At 41.0% G+C, this 23,145-nt stretch overlaps 2 protein-coding genes across 5 annotated transcripts; both read left to right on the top strand.

Moving 5' to 3' along the window:
• The first annotated feature begins 7,897 nt into the window (after nucleotides 1-7,897).
• On the top strand, nucleotides 7,898-17,772 carry scrn2 (secernin 2). 3 transcript variants are annotated; one of them, XM_079277839.1, is made up of 9 exons: nucleotides 7,898-8,007; nucleotides 8,709-8,871; nucleotides 10,028-10,209; nucleotides 10,878-11,077; nucleotides 12,125-12,340; nucleotides 12,488-12,653; nucleotides 14,517-14,697; nucleotides 16,591-16,747; nucleotides 17,264-17,771. In XM_079277839.1, the coding sequence occupies exons 2-9, from the start codon at nucleotides 8,710-8,712 to the stop codon at nucleotides 17,290-17,292; spliced, it is 1,293 nt and encodes a 430-aa protein (XP_079133965.1). In that variant the 5' UTR covers nucleotides 7,898-8,007; nucleotide 8,709; the 3' UTR covers nucleotides 17,293-17,771. The 3 variants fall into 3 exon arrangements, with proteins under 3 accessions (XP_079133965.1, XP_079133964.1, XP_079133966.1); XM_079277838.1 differs by lacking the exon at nucleotides 7,898-8,007 and adding an exon at nucleotides 8,371-8,459 and having other exon boundaries at nucleotides 17,264-17,772; XM_079277840.1 differs by lacking the exon at nucleotides 7,898-8,007 and adding an exon at nucleotides 8,524-8,613.
• Nucleotides 17,773-18,509: 737 nt separating this feature from the next.
• On the top strand, nucleotides 18,510-23,145 carry LOC306784253 (uncharacterized protein). Of its 2 annotated transcripts, none has more exons than XM_079278141.1 (4): nucleotides 18,510-18,668; nucleotides 19,523-20,183; nucleotides 20,272-20,373; nucleotides 21,248-23,145. In XM_079278141.1, exons 2-4 carry the CDS (start codon nucleotides 19,563-19,565, stop codon nucleotides 22,463-22,465), a joined length of 1,941 nt encoding a protein of 646 aa, XP_079134267.1. In that variant the 5' UTR covers nucleotides 18,510-18,668; nucleotides 19,523-19,562; the 3' UTR covers nucleotides 22,466-23,145. The 2 variants fall into 2 exon arrangements, with proteins under 2 accessions (XP_079134267.1, XP_079134268.1); XM_079278142.1 differs by lacking the exon at nucleotides 18,510-18,668 and adding an exon at nucleotides 19,217-19,383.

The following is a 23,145-nucleotide window of genomic DNA, read 5'->3' as shown; positions in this document are numbered from 1 at the left end:
TTTAAAAAAAGAAGCAAAATAAGATAATTCATAAGTTTCATTCCACTACAGTTCAGACAAATGTGTGATTCTGGGTGACAAATGTGTGATTCAAATGTGTTTACTTTATACTCCAATTTTAGGACAAATTCTACTCATTTCTTCACCACATATATTTGACAGCTGTCGTTAATGTTACTTTTTAGATGAAGATTTTACAGACTAAACAGATGATCAACTCATTCCGAAAAAATTAGAAGTCAGCCAAAAATATTTTGAAGTTAAAAAAAGTGTAAGTAATGAGATGCGAAATACAATGGGGGGGGGGGGGGGGGATTATTGCATCCATAATTATGACAATATTATATTCATAATTGAATATTCTGTCATTCTGCATAACAAGTGCTTTTACTTTTAAAACTTCAAGTGCATGTTCGATGCAAGACTTTTACTTGTGATGGAATATTTCCTGTAGTTTGGTATACTTTTAGTCAAGTAAATGATCTGAATTCTTCCTCCACTGTCAACGATTCAACAACAAAAATATCCAAAGAACAAAATCTTAAACAGTGGGCTGTTTAAACAGAAGCAGCTAGGGCTGAGATCATGACGTGAGAGTTGAAATACCCCTGCTCTGAATCTGTTGTTTTTTTTTATCATTATGTACATTTCGATATATAAGATTTAGCAACTAGGTAAAACATAGTTACTGCAACTTTTTAGCATTAACATTATCCACATTTGGAAAACCAGTTTTACAAAGTTTACTTAAGCTTTTTCCATTTATACAACTTTTGTGGGGGGTTAAATTACAACTTCTGTTCTTACTGTTTCCAAGTCAACACGAGAGGTTGGTATCTGGTCGAAGAAATAAATGGTACACTCAGAAGTATTCTACTTTATTTTACAAACAAATACAAACTCAAGCGAATTGGAACCTCATAGTAATGTCTTACATGACACTGTCGTAGTTACGGTTGTGTACCAAATCTAGATGAACCTTTACAAACTGTGACGCATTGGTGCAGTAACCTGGTCAGTAAAGCGACTGCAGCCTGTGAATCAGATATAGTTGAGACCAGGAAATCCTTTGATTGCGGACACTCCTGAGAGGCGGTTTGGCTCGAGCCAAAACACAGGCGCAATACGCAAATCTTGAGATCTTACTTTGCAGAAAACAGTTCTACTTATTAAATGTCCTGAACCACTCAGAGAAACAGCATGTGTATCTCCCATTAGTATGAACAGTGATATAACGAATGAACTGCTACAAAAGGCTTCTTATATATGCCAAATGTTGAATATATCAGAGTTTAATTGACTGCATGGCTTTGAATGTGAATTTGAATTACACATTTAATAGTTTTTAACATCATCTTCCTTTGAGGGCTTTTTTTATTTTGTCTCCTCACTGAGTTAATTCCTTTCCTGTCACGGCATGTTGGTGGAGCAGCTTCAAATCAACTGACAAACATAAACCACAGACAGGCCGGCGGGAAGTGACTTCCTACCCTCTCTGCTCCTCTTTCTCTGAAGCAATTACTGAGTTTGAACTGATTTACACGACAGTCATATTCTGGAAACACCGGGCGATCAGCAAATATTGACAAAGTCTTGATTCAGCACGTGCCTTGGCAGATTTATACACACCTTCAAGTCATAAAGAGTCATCACACTAATCAGGAAATGTTCTTTCCAGGAGCACATTTCTTGGCCAGCAACTTTAGGTACCAGATTAGAGTTTAGCAAATCAAAGAGCATTCTGATATAATTGCAAGGACAGACAGAAAACTTAAAACATGACAAATTTGTTGCTTACTTATTCAAAATGAAATAGGTATAATGTCTCGGTCTCATATCTTTCAGTACAATGCACTTGTACACATAGAGATCAGGTCTCCCAAAGGAAGACCACACACCACGTTTAAATGCTGTTTACAGACATCTTTAAATAGTCAAGCATATTTCCTCATGAATACAATGCAGCACAATCAGAAAGACACTGCCTAACTTTTAATTACAGTGCAAATTCAAGTAGGGGCTTACAAATTATCCTAATGATTTAGATGTGTTTAGATAGCTTGTTTGACAGTTTATTTTGTGTCTGTCACTGCTTGCATATTTTTTTGTACAAGAGCTGTTTGCTATGTACATGAAAATGTTTGTGGTTCTTTAAACACTCTTGCAAGAAGGCTTGTTCTGAAGTACTGGCATTTACTCTTGTCATCAATCCAGCAAAAGCCCTGCCATGCCAATGTGGTGAAATAACATCTATTTATATAACTGCAGCACCGTTGACCTTTACGTGTTAAGGCGGCTGTTGTTTTCAGATAAAACCCTTCCACCTATACTGGTTACTTCTCCCCAATAGAAAGCACACACATGTACTAATCAATCAATGTCAATGTCAATGCTTGGTACTCAGTATAAAGACTTCAATGCTGGATACCGCTTTGTACCAAGAGTAAGTGATACAGGGCATGTGCCTGCAGATCAAGCTGCAATTTGGAACAAATTCAATTTTGAAAGCGTCATAAATGCTCGTGGAAATGTTTTTGAGCTTGCTCCTCAAGCCAACATACTCTTTTTGTTTTTCTAACTATTTTAATTTTGTATTTGTACTACAGGACAACAGTGTTTAGCAACACCAGATACAAAATATTCTAATTCTGTATACCTTCATTCCATTTTGTAACTTTTCCAGTTTGCATTTGTGTGTACAATCAGGACACGGCATTAAGTGTCTTTCACACACGGCACGGTTTGCACGGTGTGCCCACTCTTTGTTCAACGCAGGGAAAAGCCATTGAAAAATAATGGGCTTCAGAGCGCAGTTGCCAATGTCATATTCTGTGTGAGGCCCTTTATAGGAGCAAAATGGTGAAAAGCTTCACCCATCTGATTTTATATATTTTAACCACATACCATTTTGCAACTACTTCCTACCCGCCTACTTGCGGCCCCCTACGGACCACACCCATCTTCGAACATCCTTAATCTCAGCTACAAACCTGGAGTTCAGATTCAAATTAACATGTAGTTTCGTGGCTGTATCTTGCACGGTTTTGATGCTCGCGGTCAGAAAAATCTGTCCACCATAAACACCTGGCAAAGGCTTGTCAAAGGCTACTCAAAAGCTCTTCTGTGGTAGCTCCCGCAGGTTTAGTAAGTAAGTATGATTTCTTTGGTCTACTACTATTTACAAGGTCAAGAATGGACTTTTACATTCATCCATTTAAGAAATAGTCCAACATTCTGGGAATTATGCTGATTTGCTTTTCCGCTGAATGTCAGATGAGAACACCACTGTCATGTTTGTATGACAAACAGAGGACTGGAAACTAGTGGAAATGTAATAAAATGTACCTACATGTCATATCTTCTTTGTTTAATTCATACAACAACAAAAACCGACGACCACTGTGACCAGCCAAGCCATAGTTCAGCACTTAACGCAATGTGTTATTTCTTCACTTTGTACAGATTTAACACACAAGATTCAATGTGTTAATTAGTGAGCTTTAGTGCTGCAGGTAGATTTGTATTGCCGTTGGACAGAGCCGTTCAGTTAACGAAGGTACATGAGAGTCGTATCAATCTTTCGGCAGGAAAGCACATATAAGTGTCATTCCAAGAATGTAAAGCTATTCATTTCACTCAATACTTTTTATTGCTGGAATAAATAAAAAAAAATGTCCCAAGTCCTCACACCCTAAACTTACAGTATCATTGTATCTTGTACTTTTAATTACAGTAATTAGTCAGGACACCAGTCTGTATTCAGAAGCTCACAGTTTGTGTGTGATTGTATTTCTGTGTGTACAACTTGGGTCTTTCCTTAAAGGACAGGTGTTTTGTATACAAGATTCCCACCATATAAAGTTGGTTCTGATTCACTGGCCTTTGGCTGGTTTGACTTGTCTCTAGTCCCACGGGAACCACACCGCTGTCCCAGACAAATCCTCCTGCCAACACGCCAGCCTCCAGAGAGCTAGGCCGGCTAAAGCCTCACTTCCCTTCCAGAGGCAGAAAAAAATCCCAACAAAGTAAACAGTGAGCACCTAGTAGTCAACTTCCTTATCCTTGTTAATTATTCAAAATCCCGGAGGAGAGACCGGCCCACAGTTGTCTTCGGACTGAGTCACTTTTTTTCTCATACAGGCACTCACTCACTCACTCACCACGACGGCCCCCCCCCCCTCTCCTCCCGCCTCCCCTTTCAACTTCAAACCCAGTCATTTCTGCAAGCTGCGCTTTGATTGTACCAAACACCTGTATTTTTCAAGGAGAGACTTCCTTGCGAGCCCCCGCCTCCGATCTTTGATTGTTAAACAGCAGTGGCGCCGTCATTACTGTCTGTGCGACTGATGCCGCCCAGCTTCCCCTCCCATCTCCCCCTTCTGCCTTTTAACCGGAACTTTAATTGCTCAGAGTAAATTTGGATGCTTTATTTTATCTAATTTTCAAAAACCCTTTTGTGTGTGTGTGTGAAGGGTTGTAAAACTTTAAATGTGCCTTGCTGGATTTACCGGATGAACTGGAGATGATCACAGACTTCCTACCAACTTTTCAGAGCTTAAAGTTGGTAGTAGCCAGATGGACACAGACTCACTACATACCAGTAATCCTCCAGGAAGACAGACAGACAGACACTTACACACACCTTTGCAGCAGTAATACCATGCTTTATTAGACGGCCTCTCCTGCCATCCTGTCTCCCCCCTCAGATTAATATCCTCTGGGCTTCTCACCAGCTGTTTCCTTCCCATAACACCCCTCATCTTCCAGCCGGCCCTCCACTTCACATGGCACGGCTTACAAACTGGGCCACAATGCCTGCGTGGCTCTAGGAGAGGTCTTTGGGTTAGCACACTGTGTGTGTGTGTGTGTGTGTGTGTGTGTGTGTGTGTGTGTGTGTGTGTGTGTGTGTGTGCGTGTGCGTGTGCCTGTGCCTGTGTCTGTGTCTGTGTGTGTGCGTGTGTGCGTGTGTCTGTGTGTGTGTGTGTCTGTGTCTGTGTGTGGGCCTGTGTCTGTGTCTGTGTGTGTGTGTCTGTGTGTGTGTGTGTGTGTGTGTGTGTGTGTGTGTGTCTGTGTCTGTGTCTGTGTGTGTGTGTGTGTGTCGACATGTGAGTTCATCAAGTGGGATGAAGGCAGGATCTCTTGTCCACGCAACTGAAAACAGCCACTTAAAGAAGGACAAACACAGACAGCCTTAATTTTATGCATTATCTGGATTTGTTGTCTAGAAGTTTTTTGCTAATGGTGCAGCCACTTCTCCACACTCGAACTGAAGTTAAAAATATATGTTTTTACAGAACTAGCAAAGCCCAGGAATCTGTGTTTTATATCCATTTCCATCAGTTCATCACTCAACACCACTGTTTGTTGACAACATGATTTGATTTATTAGTGTATTTACAAACTTTTTTTCCTCCATGAGTTATAGTTTCACTGTGTCTGTGCTTGTTTCTGTGCTCGAGCGTGTGTGTGTGTGTGTGTGTGTGTGTGTACTGTATATGTGTGCGAGGTCTCTTTTGGGTGTGTCTGCCTTTGGTTCAGGTGGGTGTTTACTTCTCATGGTGTTTTTACTGTTTGTGTGCAAGGGCAGACAGGATGTGCGGTGCTTGTCAGCATGCTCTAGGAGATGAAAGGCCGGAGAGGGTGTGGAAGAAGCCGAGTGCCGTTCAGGTAACAGGTTGTCTTTACAGAAATCTCTCAAGTATTTAGTCCTGTTGCCTTCAGCATTCCTAGTGAGCCACGAGTGAGCACCACTCACCACCAAGCTGCTTCAAAAAATAACTCAACACCTCCTACAAATCTGGCCATAACTGAATGCCAGTAAGGTCCAGGTGCTCAATCTCAAAACACAAACATTAGTCAAACATTTCGGAACAGATTGGATGGCCCTCCTTGTTCCCATATGCGCTCAGGTGTGCGTGTGAGCTGTTATTACTCTACTGCTGTAAAACTGATTGCATCACCAAGAGACACGCCATGAGTCAGTTTTAAGACTGGGGCCTACTGACATGCATGTTGATGAGCAATAGCTACTGACACGACAGCAGTCTGATTTGGATGTTGACATATAATGCTGTAAGTCACTGCAATGCAGTCGGGCAGGTTTCGGTTGGTTATTAGAGTTATTACTTACAGCCAACACATTGTTGACTTTCTCTATTGTCTCATCTCTTGTTAGCACAGGGGAGGTTATTAGTTTGACTCCATGTTGTCGGTTTACTGTTCAATAAATGGAATTGTTGTGAACAACAGCCGTTGCTTTGAACCGTGACCCAAATTACCACAATACATATTATTTATTTGACCAAGTACACAAGATTACAAAGTTAGCCAAATAATCGTGAATTTGCTTTCACTTCATAATTCAGTCAGACATCTTGTGTTGGATTATTTCAGTTTGGGAAGAAGTTTTTCCCTAACCAATCAGTACTGAGTGACACATCAGCAGCTAGCTTTCGCTAGTGGTTAGGAACAGTTAACGTAAAGATTATTTAGCAATTGTTGGCTACTTTGGGGCAGCTCAAAAAGCTGTAAACACAAAATAAATATATAATCTCTTACAGTAAGAGATCAATACAGTTGATAAGACAAACTTGTTAGCAAACAGTTGCCTATTTACACATCCAGAAAAGCAACAAGAGCCTTGTGTTGTGTTTTTGTCACCTGTCCAATAGTTATCCACCTGCTTTTTAGCTCTGTTTTGGTCTCCACCAACTCCTGAGGGAAATGGTAGCGCTTTAGCAGCTAAATACTCCACTATATTTACTGTACTATCTAGTTTAAGGTGACCTGACGTCACGGTTTGTCCAGGACAGTTTTCACCTAAATTAAAATAGTAATAATATACTTATTGTTTTCAGAGCTTACATAAATGTTTATCTTGTTCTGTCCCACTCATTTATAAGTAATGCACCACACTTCTGAATTCAACACTGATTTGATTACTCAACATGTCGTTGTCAAGGCTGTTGTTATGATGCTCTTTGGCTGATATGCCGAAGAGAATGGCGGAATTTCTCTAAGTCTGAAGAAAAGCAAAAGCTTGAAACGCCACTTTTGGATAATCAATTGCACTTAAGGCAGCAACAGTGTGAGGACCTTTATTTACATTTCCATTGCTCTCTTCTTTTGGTCCAGCACCTGCCTGCAACAATTTTTGTAGGTACTTTACTTGAGTATTTATATTTTTATGATATTTTATGAACAATAGCAAACATGTTTTACTAATACTTTGTTGATCACTTAAAAGCCATTAATATGAACAACATTTTGGTTGCCAGGTTATGAAAAGTCCTGTCTTTATAGACCACATGCTTTGTCTTTTTAGTTCACTTTTTTATTCAATCGGAATAAAGGATTATAATCTACTAATGCAACCGTGTGTAGGATTTAGGGAGATTTATTAGCAGAAATGGAACATAATATTCATAACTATGTTTTCATTGGTGTATAATCACCTGAAACCATGTTTCTATAGTAGCCCAGAACAAACAAACCAAACATTGACTCTAGAGAGAGCCATACACATTTTCAGCTCTGGTAGTGTTTCTTGTGAAAATGTGAATGCTAAGTTCAGCTCATCCTCTTGAGTCACACATACATGAACTAATGCTGTGATTATATGAAACAATATTTTGCAATATTCATCTTCTTACTATTTCATTTGCATATAAAATGAATGTGAAAACTTCTTGGTAGTAACACTGGGTTATAAAAACTTGCATCATGGAGGGCTCCCCATGAACTGGAGTGGATAGTATTGGCTGGGGGTTTGCAGCCCTGACAAACACGGGGAAGGGGAGGCAGACTCCTGATGAAGAACTACATCACGAGACAGGGAGCCGTTCACAGGTGTGGACTGGACTCCTGTGTGAGACGGTGAGCTGTGCTTGTGGCCAGACGAGACGAGACCTTTAAGTACATACCGTTGGATAGCTCGGTCACGTGACTCTGTATCTACAACCTGCCTTCTCACAGCCGGTCGCCCGCTCTCACCATTGAATAAAAAAGGTAAACAAATTATATAGCAGCATTCGCAGACTAGAGCTAGTTCACAGACTCATAGCCCAGAACTTCACGGTTGTACTAAACCCCCATAAAAAAGGCGGAATGACACGAAGCTACAGGCGCGTCGCTGCTCCGGAGAAAGACGGGGAGTGACGGTCGGTGTGGGCACTTTGCTCATTCAGGCCTTATCTGTATTAAACACTGATCACAAACCGAGTTTTTAACTCCTCCTCCCAAATTAGCTTCATCCACGATCGGCGCACTTTTTGGCGACATTATTTCCGGATTGTATGCGATTCATTGTCGCAAATGCGCGACGAGAGCTACAATAGACCAACGTGGCGGTCGGATTTGTGAAGATTACAGTCAAGTGCTGTGCACAAGGCTGCGACTAATCCCTGTGTGAAAGGGATGGGCAGTGCACCGGCGGAATCTGACTTTCTGCTAAAAGCTGGGTGGGGAATGGAGGGAGACTTTTCCTCTCGACTCCACACATGCACATTATGGTCAACAGGGTGTAGTCTCACTTGGGTTGAATGTCAAACGCGCTGTCAGACTCGTATGATTAGTTCGAAGTCCGATTGTGTCAACAGTTACTTGGCTGAATCAGTGCGTATTTTATATGTCACCACTTTAAACTCCCCCCCCCAAGAGCCACCCGGATGTCTAACGGGGGTATTTTTGTGTTGTTTCTTTATTTGCAGGATGGCAGAGGTTCCCATGTCATGCGATTGTTTTGTTTCTTTGCCTCCTGGCTCTCGCGATGACCATGTTATTTTTGGGAAGAACGCAGACCGTCCCCGGGATGAGGTGCAAGAGGTGGTTCACTACCCTGCAGAATCTCACCCTCCAGGCTCCATGCTGGAGGTAAAGCAGTCCCACGCCACATCTGATGCTGGTACAACTGACTGGCAACAGGCCTCATGAATCATTGAAAGAAATACACATGTTTGCAGATATACTGCATACGTCCACAGTCTGGTGTATTGCAGACAATTAATTAATAAAGATTCAAACCATATATTTGCTCATTACATTGCTGTTCCCAATAACCCTGTCTGAACATGGTACAATAGTATACAAGAGACTTGATGGAGAAACATTCATTCCTGTTCATGTTTACGGGAAAGGAACTAAAAGTTTTAACCCACTGATTAAATGCTTTCTCCTTTCCACCTCTCCCTGGTGTTGTTAGTGTAAGAAATACTGACTGATCGGTACACTGTCGGATCAGACATGGTACCGATGTTGGTGCAATGATATATAGCAACATGTTCTGTCCAGATGTGTTAATTGGCTTCTGGTTTTTCTCCAACAGCTCTTTTGGCTTTTCTGTTGAGTAAAGAAAAAGGGGGAAAATCCCAACACTTTCATCTTTGAATGCACTGGTACTAATCATTTCAGAGTTGATGGTATCTAGTCCTGCAGTTTGGGTTTTAATTGTCGAGGTTTTGACATATCTGTCGCTGAGATTTCTGCCTCAGCCTAAATACAGTGGAGGTAAAGGTTATTATGTTCGGTAAACTAAATTAAAATAGAAAATAAAAAAGACAAATAACATAGTTTTTGCTCTAGTCAACAAAAAAATATTCTAATCACGGGAATGGTTTAAATTTACAACCCAGTTGTGATGTAAATTCATGCACAAATTCACCAATATCTGTTCTTAAAATGCAATCTGACTTCAAACTTCGTAATACCAGGAACCTTTGTGTCCCTGTCAGTACTTTTCATTCTGAATGGGACTAATGGATGCCTTCATATATCGTAGAAAGGCCACATATCTGATGGTATTGCTGCATAGAGATGTGTGAAGCAGGAGCTGATGAGATTCATTTATGTACAGCAATAGAAAGTCATTTTGACCTTTGAGTTTCACTGATGTGAAAGTGTTTGTCCAATACATCTGTGTCCGCTTTGCATATAAGGTACATATTTCACTGAAATTGATTGTGCAGAAAGGGACCTTCATTGAAACAACAGCATTCTTTTTTTCTCAGTCTCCGTTTTTTTTTGTCTGCAGTGCACATACATCCAGATCCCTCAAGTGGAGCAGACCCGCGCCGTCGTCCTCAGCAAACCTGCCTGGATGTGGGGCGCTGAAATGGGAGCCAATGACCAGGGAGTCTGCATTGGGAATGAGGCTATCTGGACCCGAGAGCCCGTCGTCCCCGGAGAGGCTCTGCTGGGCATGGACTTTGTCAGGCGAGCATAGAAAACCTTTTTGATACTGTATTGCTTAAAAACAAATCATTTTGGATAAAAAAAACGCTTACCCAATCTCAGCAATGAAAAAATAAATACAAAAATCTTCAGAGCTGGCTGGAAGCAACTATTGACCACATCCTAATTAATTAAATACAGTTTGGATTTTGTATATTCAGTAGAAGTATTAATGGATCCCTTCATATGTCGTAGAAAGGCCACATATCGGATGGTATTGCTGCATAGAGATGTGTGAAGCAGGAGCTGATGAGATTCATTTATGTACAGCAATAGAAAGTCATTTTGACCTTTGAGTTTCACTGATGTGAAATTGCTTCCTTTTAGGCTTTGATTGGAAGGGTGTGTTGTCGTGAGCATGTTATGACAGGTGTAGTAAATACTGTATAGCACAGTATCGCTTATCTATTCATCTCTGTATATAAAAATAGCAGTATCATTTTCTCTAAAATACATGGCAGCGGAGCATGTAAGCATTGCCTTCAAGCTTAACTGGTCTTCACTGTTAGTTAAAAAGACACAATAAATACATAGATCAAAGTAGATAAATGCTTGAAAATGAAAGAATAACATTTATAACTACATAACTAATGCCCTGTAGAGAAAGACTTTGTTCTTTGAAGTAATCCTGCATGACTTGTGGTCATCAGACTGGGGTTGGAGCGTGGTGACAGTGCCTGGTCGGCGCTCACAGTGATCACCAGCCTCCTGGAGCAGCATGGCCAGGGGGGGCAGTGCAAGGAGGACCCTGTGCCCTTCAGCTACCACAACACCTTCCTCCTGGTGGACCGCAATGAGGCCTGGGTCCTGGAAACTGCTGGAAGGCTGTGGGTGGCGCAGAGGGTCACAAGTAAGCACGGAGGGTTAAAAATCTAGGGTGCAGAGTGAAGGGTACATGTATAGCAGAGGTGGGGCCAGTTTATTGTTTTGCAAGTCACAAGTACGTTTCATGTCTTTCCCCAAAAATCCCAAGTTAAGTCCTAAACTTTAAGTTTTGAGTCCTAAAGAAGTCATAATGTGCTCTACAACCAAATGCAATGCCATTTGCATCTCTATCTGTAATTTTCGACCCACACGTTATGGAATTATTTTTACCAACTGCCACTCAGTAACATCACGTTAGTTCTTCATGGTTCTCTCCTGCAACTTGATTGGATGCTGTAGCATGCAAGATTTTACAGCACGTGACATCTTTTAGCTATTCACTGAGTGAAACCTCAGGAATAGCAACGGACATAAAACGCAATCGGTACCACTTGTGCAGTAGACAAAAGCAACAAGAAACGAGTTACAATATATAAATGTGAATTACAATATGCAGCTACAAAGCACTCAGAATACAGAGTACACAGTATACTGTACAACCAACAGTTGAAACACTGACTGAGACAGATCAATGATTAGATCAAAGGCTTGTTTTGCATTAGCAAAATGGGGTGACATTTGTATTGTAACGCATCTAAACAAGTCCAGAGTCACTGGAGCCTCAAATATGTATTATCCAGGGTTGAAAATAGTTAAAGTAAATGCACTATTTAGTCTTGTTTGACTAACATTTGCAAAAACTACAGTGCCCATCTCTATTACGAAATTACTGATCAGGCTGTGGCAATAAACCAAAGACAAATTAAAGATTTTCTGTAGTCACAAATCACCAAAATCAGTCATGGCAATGCATCCAGTAGTTGAGATTTTTCAGTCCGGACCTCAGTTGTGGAACAACCAGCAGACCGCCTCTGTCATTCCTACAGCCGCACCGCTAGCATGGCTGAAAGCATTTCCAGGACAAAAATTATGCATGGAGTGCTCGGATGGTCACTCAGAAATTTCAAACACATTGCACTTGTAAGCAGGAGACTTGCATCTTTACATGCTAACAGCCACTCTCTCTTCTCAGAGGGTGTGAAGAACATCTCCAACCAGCTGACCATCGGGACTGAGGTCACCGCAGAGCACCCAGAGCTGCGGGGCGTGGCCCAGGCTCAAGGCTGGTGGGACGGTGAGGGGGAGTTCAACTTTGCTCAGGTGTTCAGCCCCGAGAACCCGCCTGCCAGGATGGAGCTGGCAAAACAGCGCTATAAGGGAGGCACAGAGCTACTCCAGCAACATGACGGTGAGGGTGGTCGAGTCCTACATTTCCCAGAATGCTTGTGGACACCCCCCTTTCAACATGACTGTCCATGCAGCATTCAGTGATAGGTATAAACAGCAGTGATTAGTTACAGTTTCTGTGTCTCTCCTGCGTTGTCTCTGGTCTCAGGCTCAGTGATGGCAGCGGTGATGATGTCCATTCTGAGGGACAAGCCCAGTGGTATCTGCATGGATTCTGGAGGTTTCTGCACCACAGGCAGCATGGTATCTGTCCTGCCCCGAGACACCAGCATGCCCTGCATCCACTTCTTCACTGCCACCCCAGACCCCTCCCGGTATGTCGAACTAGATTAGAAACATCTGTTAAGACTATAATAAACCATGTATATCACAACATATTCAGGAATGAAATTATAATTAGTCTATTCTGTCACACTTTATAGCCACCTACTGGAAACGCAATACTGTAGTAATCCCTTCACATGACAGCTTTTAAATGTGCTGTTCTAAATAACTTGTGTCTTATGCAACACTTTTATAATATATGAAAACCTCTTTATCACAAACTGTAGCAAATTGAACTCTTGTTGAAAGGTTTTAGCACTGATTCATATTGCATTTGCGTGTGCGCTGTTCTGAGTGCTGTTCTTTAGAAATTCTCAAAAATCAGGGAAACAAAAGGGTAAAATTTATGAATAACACATTTTATGTTTACATCTGGCCAAAAATAATGATAATCTCAACGCAACTGATTGACCTAACTACAATGTATTTTTCAAAGCTTTGTTCCAATGTTATGTATATCTTTTAAATGTTACAAAATGTGTTTCACGGTGCCGCAGTGGCTGTTTAGACACTGCTGTTTCACATCAGGCACTCCCAACAAAAGGAAACAAACATGTTCTAAATGTTGACATTTCTATTGTTACACCCACTGCATGTCATTATAAGGAATGACAAGAGTAGCATGTTCAGCTTTGCAGTTTATATTCGCTCACCTTAACCGTCTCTCAGTTGACTTTCCAGCTTTTACTAACAGGGCAAGGACTGGCTTCAAATAGCACGCCAGTGCACATTGTAATCAAAACATCTACTGAGTGAGTTAACACATTCCAAAGTTGACAGGCATGATTACTTTCACAATTAACAATCACGTCAAACCTGAAACACACCCTGACTGCCTGACTGGGATTTGACCTGAATAAAGTTGGTTAAACAAAACAAACAAAAAGAAAACTATTTTGCCCCAATGGCAAAATCCATATCTTTTTGCCCACTATTGGTTCACTCAAAAGAACCCTCCCAAAAAACAACACGCAAACAACAAATAAAGTCCCACAGCAAGAGCAGCTAATGGACCAGTGATGCTCTGCAGAGAAACAAATATTAACAATCTTAAAAAACGCTTCATAATAATACATGACATACAGATTAGATGTTAAATATTACATGACTGAACTTAAGAAAACCTGAAACGTCGGTCTACATTGCGGTCGACTACCAATCGCCTTCAACCCAGCAGGGAATGCGGGTCTGGAATACATGAAAACAATCAACACCAAACATTCAACAGGATTAAACACTGCACAAAGAAAACAGCCTTAAGACTACCAATTTGTTCCTGCACTCTTGTCTTCCCTCCACGCCAACATGACACCCACATCACTCCACCTGCCTGAACCACGTGCAAACTGCGTTCTTCCTGGAGGTAGCACTATATCTGAAAACTTCACTATTTAGAAAAAAACATCCCTTTTTTTCACCTGCCACATAGTTATATATTCTAAATTGTGGGTGTATTCCTGGTGTGTGGTGGGTTCTGTCTGGGGAAAAATGGAAGTAATATGTTTTAAATTTATGGCATCAGAAACAAAGCTGTTAGCATAAGCAGCAATCGGTGCATAGAAAAGACAGTGAAAGGCTAAGAAAAAAACCTAAAAGTGGCTGATATGCTGATTGATCTTTGAAGCTTTAAATTAAGTTTAAATTTTGAAAATTTGAAATGTCATTTCAATGTCATTGAAATGACATTTCAATGTCATTTCAATTTTAAACACAGACATTGAGAAGGTGTTTCAATGCTTATATTCTTTCCCTCCCCATCTGTAGCTTTTCCTGCATTCTGTCTCTACTTTGGGTTGAACGGAGTTTCTGTATCTGTCTTTTTCTCTTCCCTGTCCCTACTCTTACCCTGGTAGGTCTGTATTCAAGCCTTTTATTTTCTCGGACTTTTCTACCCCTGTGCTGAGGGTGGTCTCCCCACAGTTTGGCCCAGACGACCCTGTCAGGAAGCAGCCTCGCTTTCAGAGCCAGGTGGACCGAAGACATGACCTGTACAAGGCCCACCAGGTGGCGCTCAGCACCATGGAGACTAACCCGGTGGGCACTGATGGATGTCCTAGGTCCAAGGTCAATGATTGTGGTGTGCAGATCCTGGCAAAGTTGGAAGCTCATTTTCATTTCGAAAATACATCCAAAGCAGAATCAATTATATTAAGAGTGGAAGTTGGTCAGTTGTTGGTGATAAATTACAGGCGAGTCGCACACTGACACACTGACACTATCAGAGCAGAGCAAAACACAACAGGACCTCACAGTTAGTGCACACAAGACACAGAGTGTAGACTAAACATGAACACACTACAAGTACACATTCAAAACCAAAGAGCAGGGTTTCAATCACGACTACCTCACGACCTCACAACCTCACGGGAGGTGTTAGTACTTCAAAACAAAGTGACAATTTCCATTAAAGCCATTCAGCTGACTATCATATGTTTCAACCAGCGATACTACATACTTGCTTGAAGCAATGTTTTTTGAGTATGTTGGGCATTCACACTGAAAAGTGTAAAAATTACAGGTGCACTGTTTAGGATTTGGTGGCATCCAACAGTGAGGTTGCAGATTGCCACCAACTGAAACTTCTCCCGTGTGCCAAGTGTGTAGGAGATCTACAGTGGGCGACGTGAGTCAGTGTTTGGTTTGTCTCTACTGGGCAACTGTAGAAAAATGACGGGCGGCTTCGTATGTAGATAAAATGGCTCAATCAACAATTCTTATTTTCAGATGATTATACACTAAAGAAAACATACGATTTCTGCAAATAGATCCCTCTAAGTGCTACACACTGTTCCTTTAAGTACATGTTGGCTTAAAAGTTAGTATAAAAGTTCATTATTAACCTTGCAAATAGCAGTCTGAAAAATCAATCCAAAAGAATTATAAAAATATGTTTCTCTCCTGTGTTTAGGAGAGAAGGTGAACAAAAGTGTTTACCAAGATAATTTTTCTGTTCCTTAAAAAAATGAGTGTGTGAATAGATGGGGAAAAGGCTGCCGGTTCGATTTTTCTTTTTTTGTCAGGATCATTTTCTGTAAAGTGTTTGTTGTTTTAATACTAATTTCAACGACAAGAGGCCGAAGTGCACCTCTACTCCACATTATAAATAGGACTAAACACATTCATGTTTTCCCTAAGAGCAAATAATACATTTCTAGCCAATAGAAAGATATGACAGTAATGTTACATAACTTGCAAACACGTAATATTAGTGTGAGTATTACAACAACCAACACTTTTTTCACCTGTCAAATGTATTTATTTTCATCTGCTTACCCGGATGAAAGAAAAGTAACCTTTTTGTACCTGTTCTTGAGTCATAGACAGGAGATAAGTCTATTTAGATCAGAAAATGGACCACCAGATTATTTTTCTCACTTGCCTCTCAGGGCGTCTGTAATTTTGTAAAGTTAGTGAAGTTTGATTGGCTGTGGCATTTCAACGTTTGCTTGATGTATTTTGGTGCATGGATTTTATATTTTGTACAAAGTAGTTAAGTGTTTGTTTTTGCAAACTTACTGCGGAACAGTATACTCAGGCAATTAGTCTATACATTTTGTACATCATCAGTATGTAGTGTGGAATTGAAACACGACTGTTGCCTGCTGTGTGGGTGAGCAACAAGAGTATGTAGACACCCAGATTAGCCTGTCGAGTAAATAGAGGTGTGTGATAGCTGGTGCTCAACTACTGTCATTTAGTCTGCATCTCCCACCACAGACGCCTGGTTGAATTTCACTCAGGACTTTCAAAAGGCTAAGAGTGAGATCTGGATTCTCGTAAATGTACGTGATATTAAATACATGGAGTTGTCCATAGTTTAGGATTAAGATCAATGACTCTGTTAAAACATACACGATGCAAATACTATTTGACCCAGTTCTTACGGTTGTTTTGACATCTCTCTGTCTTTTCCTCTCTGTGTGTCAGGACAAGGCTTCAGCTGTCTTTGAGATTCTGAGGGAACTGGAGTCGCAGTGTCTCAGCGAGATTTCAGCCATACTGAGTGGAGAGATATCAGGAGAAGAATTGGGGGACTTGTTTTTTGATTCCGTGGACACAGAAATAAAGTTCTACCAGTCAGGAGGTAGGAGGCTTCAGGAGCTGTATGTGATGTATCGTGCATGAATGTGTTCCTGTTGTGAAGGGAAAACTTTAGACTGCAACTTGGGAGCGGAGAAACTCAAACCGGTTTGACCAACTCAAACCATGAAGATACGATTACTGTAATATAGTGATAAATATCCATGACTATGATAGAATAGACTTTCAGTAGCAATATGGATTAAAGAATACATTGGGTCTGGACATAAACCAGTAAAAAATTGTAGAAAAGTAGGAAGAGTTGAGCTAAAGTCAGTCATTTCCATGTGTTGTGTTAACTTATGTAGGGTCCTTGCATAACTTAAGAACACACGAGATAATATCTGAATCAAACACCATTAGATGATGATTTTTAAGATAATTTCTGCTGCTTTAACACCTCTGCCATTTTTTTGCGTGCAGAAATAGAAGTAGCCCTGTGTGGAAATGTGACTGTGTTCCCAGCAAAGCTCATTAAGTTCTTAACCTGTGTGCTGTGTTCAACTGTTGTGTTTTACAGCGCCCTCAGGTGGACATCCCGAACGCTAGCAGAGTTGCAGGAGAAGGCCCCCGGTCTGTTAAAAACCCTGTGTTCCTCATCTGATTGGGCTCTGCCTCACTCACACAACACACTTCCATCATTAACACAGACTAAATGTCGAAACTGCTCTGATTGGAGCAAATGTATCATCTGAATCAACCATGGAGCAAAGAGTGCACCTTTATTAGTGAGTATAATGATGTAGACTACACAAGCACCTATGTAGAGCTGTGTGAAGTTGCACAAATGCAGCGTGGCATTTGTTTAACAATTTGTTTGTTATTGCAAATGAATGGGTTGTCATTTGATGGCTACCTGTAGGGAAATATATAATAAAGAATGTGCATAGTCTGTTCTGTGTCTGTTGTGAGCTTCCTGGCCACTGTATTTGTACGGCTGTTGGTATTGGTAATGCTGGAGTACGTCTCCTTTACATTTTCTCTGTCTCAGCCCTCTGTCCAGACTCAAACAGCACTTTTGCAAGCAATACAGCATTAATATTAAGAATTCAACTTCTGTCTCCATCCTATTTATTTTTTATCATTACTCTGCCTTGCTTGAAAGAGAAGTGGAGTATGCATTATTTGGGGGATTTATGTTACTACTACCTCCCTGACATTAATTTCAAAGTGATATAAAGTGGGTTTTTTAAATGTATTTGTCCAACTGCTTCATGTATTGTATTCAAGTGTCCAATTCAAGCCATGACAGTATAATAATCAGTTACCATGGACCCGAACCTAAAACTGCTAAAAGGCATTCGGCCATTATTGATTTTATGATTTACACTTGTGCTTTTCCGAATGTGACATGTCAAAGTGTCTTCTATAAATACAAACAGGCCGATAGACAGTTACGCATTACTTCACAAATAATGTGCAGCTCTGTTTAAATTGTAAAATGTAACACCTTTCTTGAACCATAAACGGTGAAAAACCCTGGAGCTATATGACAGCAGCCATAGTGGCTAATTTGCTTTTCTTTATTTAACTTGCAGGGGGATTTTTGGGTGGATTTCCCCTGTAGCATTAGGTTGTTTTCAGCCTATCTGCTGTTTGACACTCCAGTCCAATAGGTGGCGCTAATTCGCCTATAAGCTAGTTTACCAGTCGCCAATGGATGAACCCAATGAAGAAGAAGACGAAGCACCATGTTCGGTTGTTCACACTCCTTCCAGGAGGTGGCGGCAGTTTAAATATCTGTGACTGTCTAGGAGGGTAACACAACGGCTTGGTGGTGAGCGAGGTACACCAACTTGGCTACAAATGTTAGCCAAGTGCTAAACTGTTCGTTGTTGTCAAGCCTTTGTCATATTGCCGAGCCTAGTTTCAGCATTTTCATCTGTCCACCCCCTTAAAGAAAGTGGAGTCGTCCAACGGAAAAGGTAATTTAACGCCAGGACGCTAACGTTAGCCAACGCTGTTTTGATGATTGCTAACCAAAAGCTGCTCCCTGCACCTTAGCTTCCATACAGTTAGCTACACCAGGACGAGAGGGTAAATGTGTTGATTCTAGATGGAAATAATTCCCTTTTTGATGATAATAAATTGTGATTTTTCCTATTTTTATACTAGCAAAAGCTAACTAACGCAAACAAGATACACTCTGCTACTATGAAGCAGCCTACCTAATTTACTAGTAAGCTAACAACCAGTAGAGTTAGCCAGCCAAGCTAATGTTAACGTTAGATCTGAAGCTACTGAGGCTAACTTCTCCATTAAAATCGTATGTTTCAACACTGGACGGCGGATAATTGTACTGAATTATGCGCATGTAGTTTAAGTCAATAGTTGTTTCTGTAATCTGGAGTGAAAATCTACTCATTTTAACTAACGTTCGTTCATGACTTGTGACACCTGCTGACGCTGTTAACGATCAATGTTTCATCCCCTCTCAACATCTTGCCATATTTGAAGATACATTTTACTTTTGGTCCCCTCTATGAATCGCATAATAGTTCTATGTGCTTAAATATGTTGTATGGCTTTAAGGGATTCCTTCATGAGCAAGTGTGACGGAGTTTTTGGACTAAGCGGTGGCGAGAACAAGTTGGGGTGTGCACATCCATGCTATGGTGTCACTTAATAAGGCTACATTAAGTATGATTCAGTCGTATACTGTTGGTCCTCTGTGATTATTCAATATGCATTATGTAGGTTTGGCATATTAATCTTTCTGAACTCTTTAATTCATGATTTCAAAGCTACTTCTCATTTTATTGTCTTTTTTTCGCTGCAGGCATTGACATCCACTCCGCTGCTGGAGTTGCTGTGAGATTATGCAGTCAAACAGGTCTGAGCACAGTCACGGGCGGCAATACAGCGACAGAAGTTCCAGGCTGTGGGATGACTATGATCACAGATGGGAAGAAAGGCATGAACCTCACAGAGATGTATCGCAGGATTCCTATCAGAAATATGGTGGAAATGTAAAAAGAGGCAAAAAGAGGACACGCAGAAGTATAGCGTACAGTGAGTCGCTTAGGATGCTGTACAGCGAAGACTCATTTAACAGAGACTTGATCAGAAAGAGCTCAGCGAGGGGACTCATGTCTTCCCCTGATTGGGGTACTTTTGAAAAGAAAAGGCAAAGGTTTACAGAGGATGGTAGAGATGATAACAGATACAGGCTTGAGCCTGAGGATAATACAAACAGGCTGTCACCCGACAGTTTTTCACATGCACACGTGACTAACTACTTTAAACAAATGCTACCACAGGAAGAGGATTTCAAATGCAGGAAAACACCTCAAGACTCCAGACACAAATATGTGCATGAGGAGTTCACCTATAAGCAACAACATGGCAGACAATCGTCTGGATATTACAAAGATAGAGTGGGTCGTGAAAGGAGCCGAGACTGTTCACAAGAGAGGAAACGATCGCGAGATCGCTCTAAGGTTAGTCACAATGTATTAGTGTCACTGTAAGGACGGTGAAAGCTTATTTTTAATGTAGTTTAATAAAATGTTCCTCCATGTCAAACAGAGTTATGTCAAACCTAGAGAGAGGAATGACAGCCCCTCTACGGATCATGAGGAGCATCTTCAAAATACAGCAAGGTTTCCGTTGACTGGATCTTGTGGACAGGTGGGTTTGTTACCTTTATCCTCAGTGACATGTGCACCGGATTTCGCTTGGGGTACTAATAATAATAATAATAATAATAATAATAATAATAATGCATTCAACACACACACACACACTTTACAAATTCATAAGCTACCCAGCATTAAATACAGTAAATAAAACTAAGTCCACCTTTACCAGCTGCAAAAATAAAGTGATGAACAAATGTATTAAATAATATGATACATGTTATTCTGAAATGGCCCATTCCAAATAATGAGTACTTTTACTTTTGGTACTTTTAAGTATATTTTGATGCTAATACCTTTTGTACGTTTTTACTCAAGTAAAATCTTGAATACAGGACCTTTACTTGTAACCTCTCAATTGGTTATCTGGTGATACTACTTTAACTTAAGTAGAAGTTCTGAATACCGGTACTTCTTCCGCCACTGCCTTTAAGTTGAATGTTTTTGTGTTCCCACTATTGATGCCTCCACTGTAGGAACTGATTTCGTAGTTAAGTGAAGGATTGAAAAACAATTGCAGTATTTGATTTTTGTAGTATCTCCACATAAGAGAGGATGGATATATCTTACATTGTTAGACCCTGATGTGTGGTCATAATATACCCCAAATATTAATGGTAGAGTGTCAAAGAGAAGGACGCCACTGTAAGTTACTTTACTAGTCTTTACTAACCGGATCACTGTCCTCCTCCAGCTACTGGAGACAATTACTGAGCTGTCAAATCATTACATCTTCAAAGTGATTTGTGTGTGTGTTTTTAGTTTGTCATAGGTGGTAGTTCCATATTCTACACATTTATTTGTCAAATAAATAATGCAGATACTGTTTCCATAAACTGCAGTTGCTTCTGTGTGTTTCCCATCAGTCTTTTGAGAGTGACGTCCCCAACCAAAGGCCTGCTGTTCCTGAGCAGAAGTCCCTCATGGGTTTCCAGCGCTTCCTCAATGTGCTCAACAAGGGTGTGAACGTCGAAACGCTCACCAAGATAGTGACTCAGACCTCCACAGAAGTGGGCGGTCCACTGAGTTCTACATCTTCTTTCGTGAATACTGATCATCCCTGGTCACCCGGTTATGCCGGAGGGCAACAGGGAAGCCACCAAAATACCAGCCACTGGCGTGAGAGCGAAGGGTTTCAGAGACGGGCTTCTTCACAGCTTCGTCACAGGTCCTTCAGCCCAAAGGGGCGGTCTCTGTCTGATGAGAAGTCTCTGCAAAAGAGAGACGGAGAGCAAAGCTACTCCAACAGTAGATCCAGATCTCCCTCAGAAGAAGAAAAGACAACACTGACACCTGAAGATGAGCACAAGCACAGGCAAATGCAGGATGTTTTGCAGGCCATTGGCATGAATTTAGGATCCGAGGAACTGGGCCAAATGTCTACTCGAATCCAAGAGCGGTTATATGGAAAGAAGGAAAATGACCGCCATCGTAGAGGAAGCAGGGAAAGAGATACCAGGCAAGCGTTTTCACCACGACCACACAGTAGATCATCATCATCCAGCAGATCTAGTTCCAGCCCGTTAAATCAGGAATATTACAAGAAAAAAGACTCCTATAGCACTCAGAGTGATGTAACCGAGGTACACCAAGTACAGGTGCACGAGGGTGTTGAATATGGCCAGAATAGCACCAGTATCACTTTACAGGAGAGTGACGAATGTGAAACTTACTCCAAGGAAAGCACGGCTGCATGTCAAGCATTTCCTCAAAATTCGGCGTACACTTTCTTAAAGCCATCTCCTACACCTGTAATGCCGATGTACCCTCCAGTAAACTGTTCATCGCTGCCATACCCACCTCCTCCTAACTTGCCTCACCTTGGACCCAGGCTTTTCTGGCCTCCCATGCCTCCCTTCTTCCCCTCCCCCCAGGTCTCACCTGTAAGCATCTTTCCAGCAGTACTGGCTGAAACAAGGCACCTACTCCCACAGCACATGAGTCATCCCTATTCTTACTTCCCGGGTATAGACCCAGCACTGTACCACTCGGAAAAATGGGAACCACTGTCAAGGCCCCGCTGTTTGCAAGCCATTGAAATCAAACAGACCAAACGGAATGAACTGACCAAACAGCCTGGATGAAGACTGCTGCATTGGGTGAAAATCTGACTGATATAGCAAAAAAAAATTGTCTTCTCTCTCTGGGGAAGAGTAAAATATCTTCATAAAATAAACAGCTGGGCCTTCAGAGTTCACCAAAAAAACACGAAACACCCATTGATAAAATGAATATTGAACATTTGCAAGCATCCTGTCCGACAGCAACAAACAAGGCAATAAATAACACGGACAAGGAAATGAACAGGCCTCAGGTTTATTGACTTACCTGGAACTCTGTCCATTGCCCACCTATTGTTCTTCCACCCGAAACACAATGTCACTCCAACGAGAACCGCTGTGTGAAGAAAGTGTTTATTGATCTCTGAACATTTAGTTTTCTTGATTTTGTTTTTAAAGCCATGATTTGATACATTAGAATTTTTGCTGAGGTTATATTTGTCAACAGAAGTCTTTTTGTCAGAATTATCTTGAAATGGCATCATGGTATTTCGATCTTCAGAGGGTTTTGGCCAACACATGATCTATAAAATGTGCTGTGCTGTATTCTTAGTTAAGTAGAAAATGATGTTGTAAATATTTGAAGAGCATAATATTAAATGCAATGATTGTAAGTAAATTGCAGAGATGTTTAATTGCACCAATTTTTGTTGACTATATTGTGAAGAAAAAAGCAGTTCTCAGACGAAGGAAACGTTGGATAG

This window comes from Melanostigma gelatinosum, assembly GCF_949748355.1.
Source record: "Melanostigma gelatinosum genome assembly, chromosome: 11".
Lineage (NCBI taxonomy): Eukaryota > Metazoa > Chordata > Actinopteri > Perciformes > Zoarcidae > Melanostigma > Melanostigma gelatinosum.
This window is presented reverse-complemented; position numbering and strand designations above follow the sequence as displayed.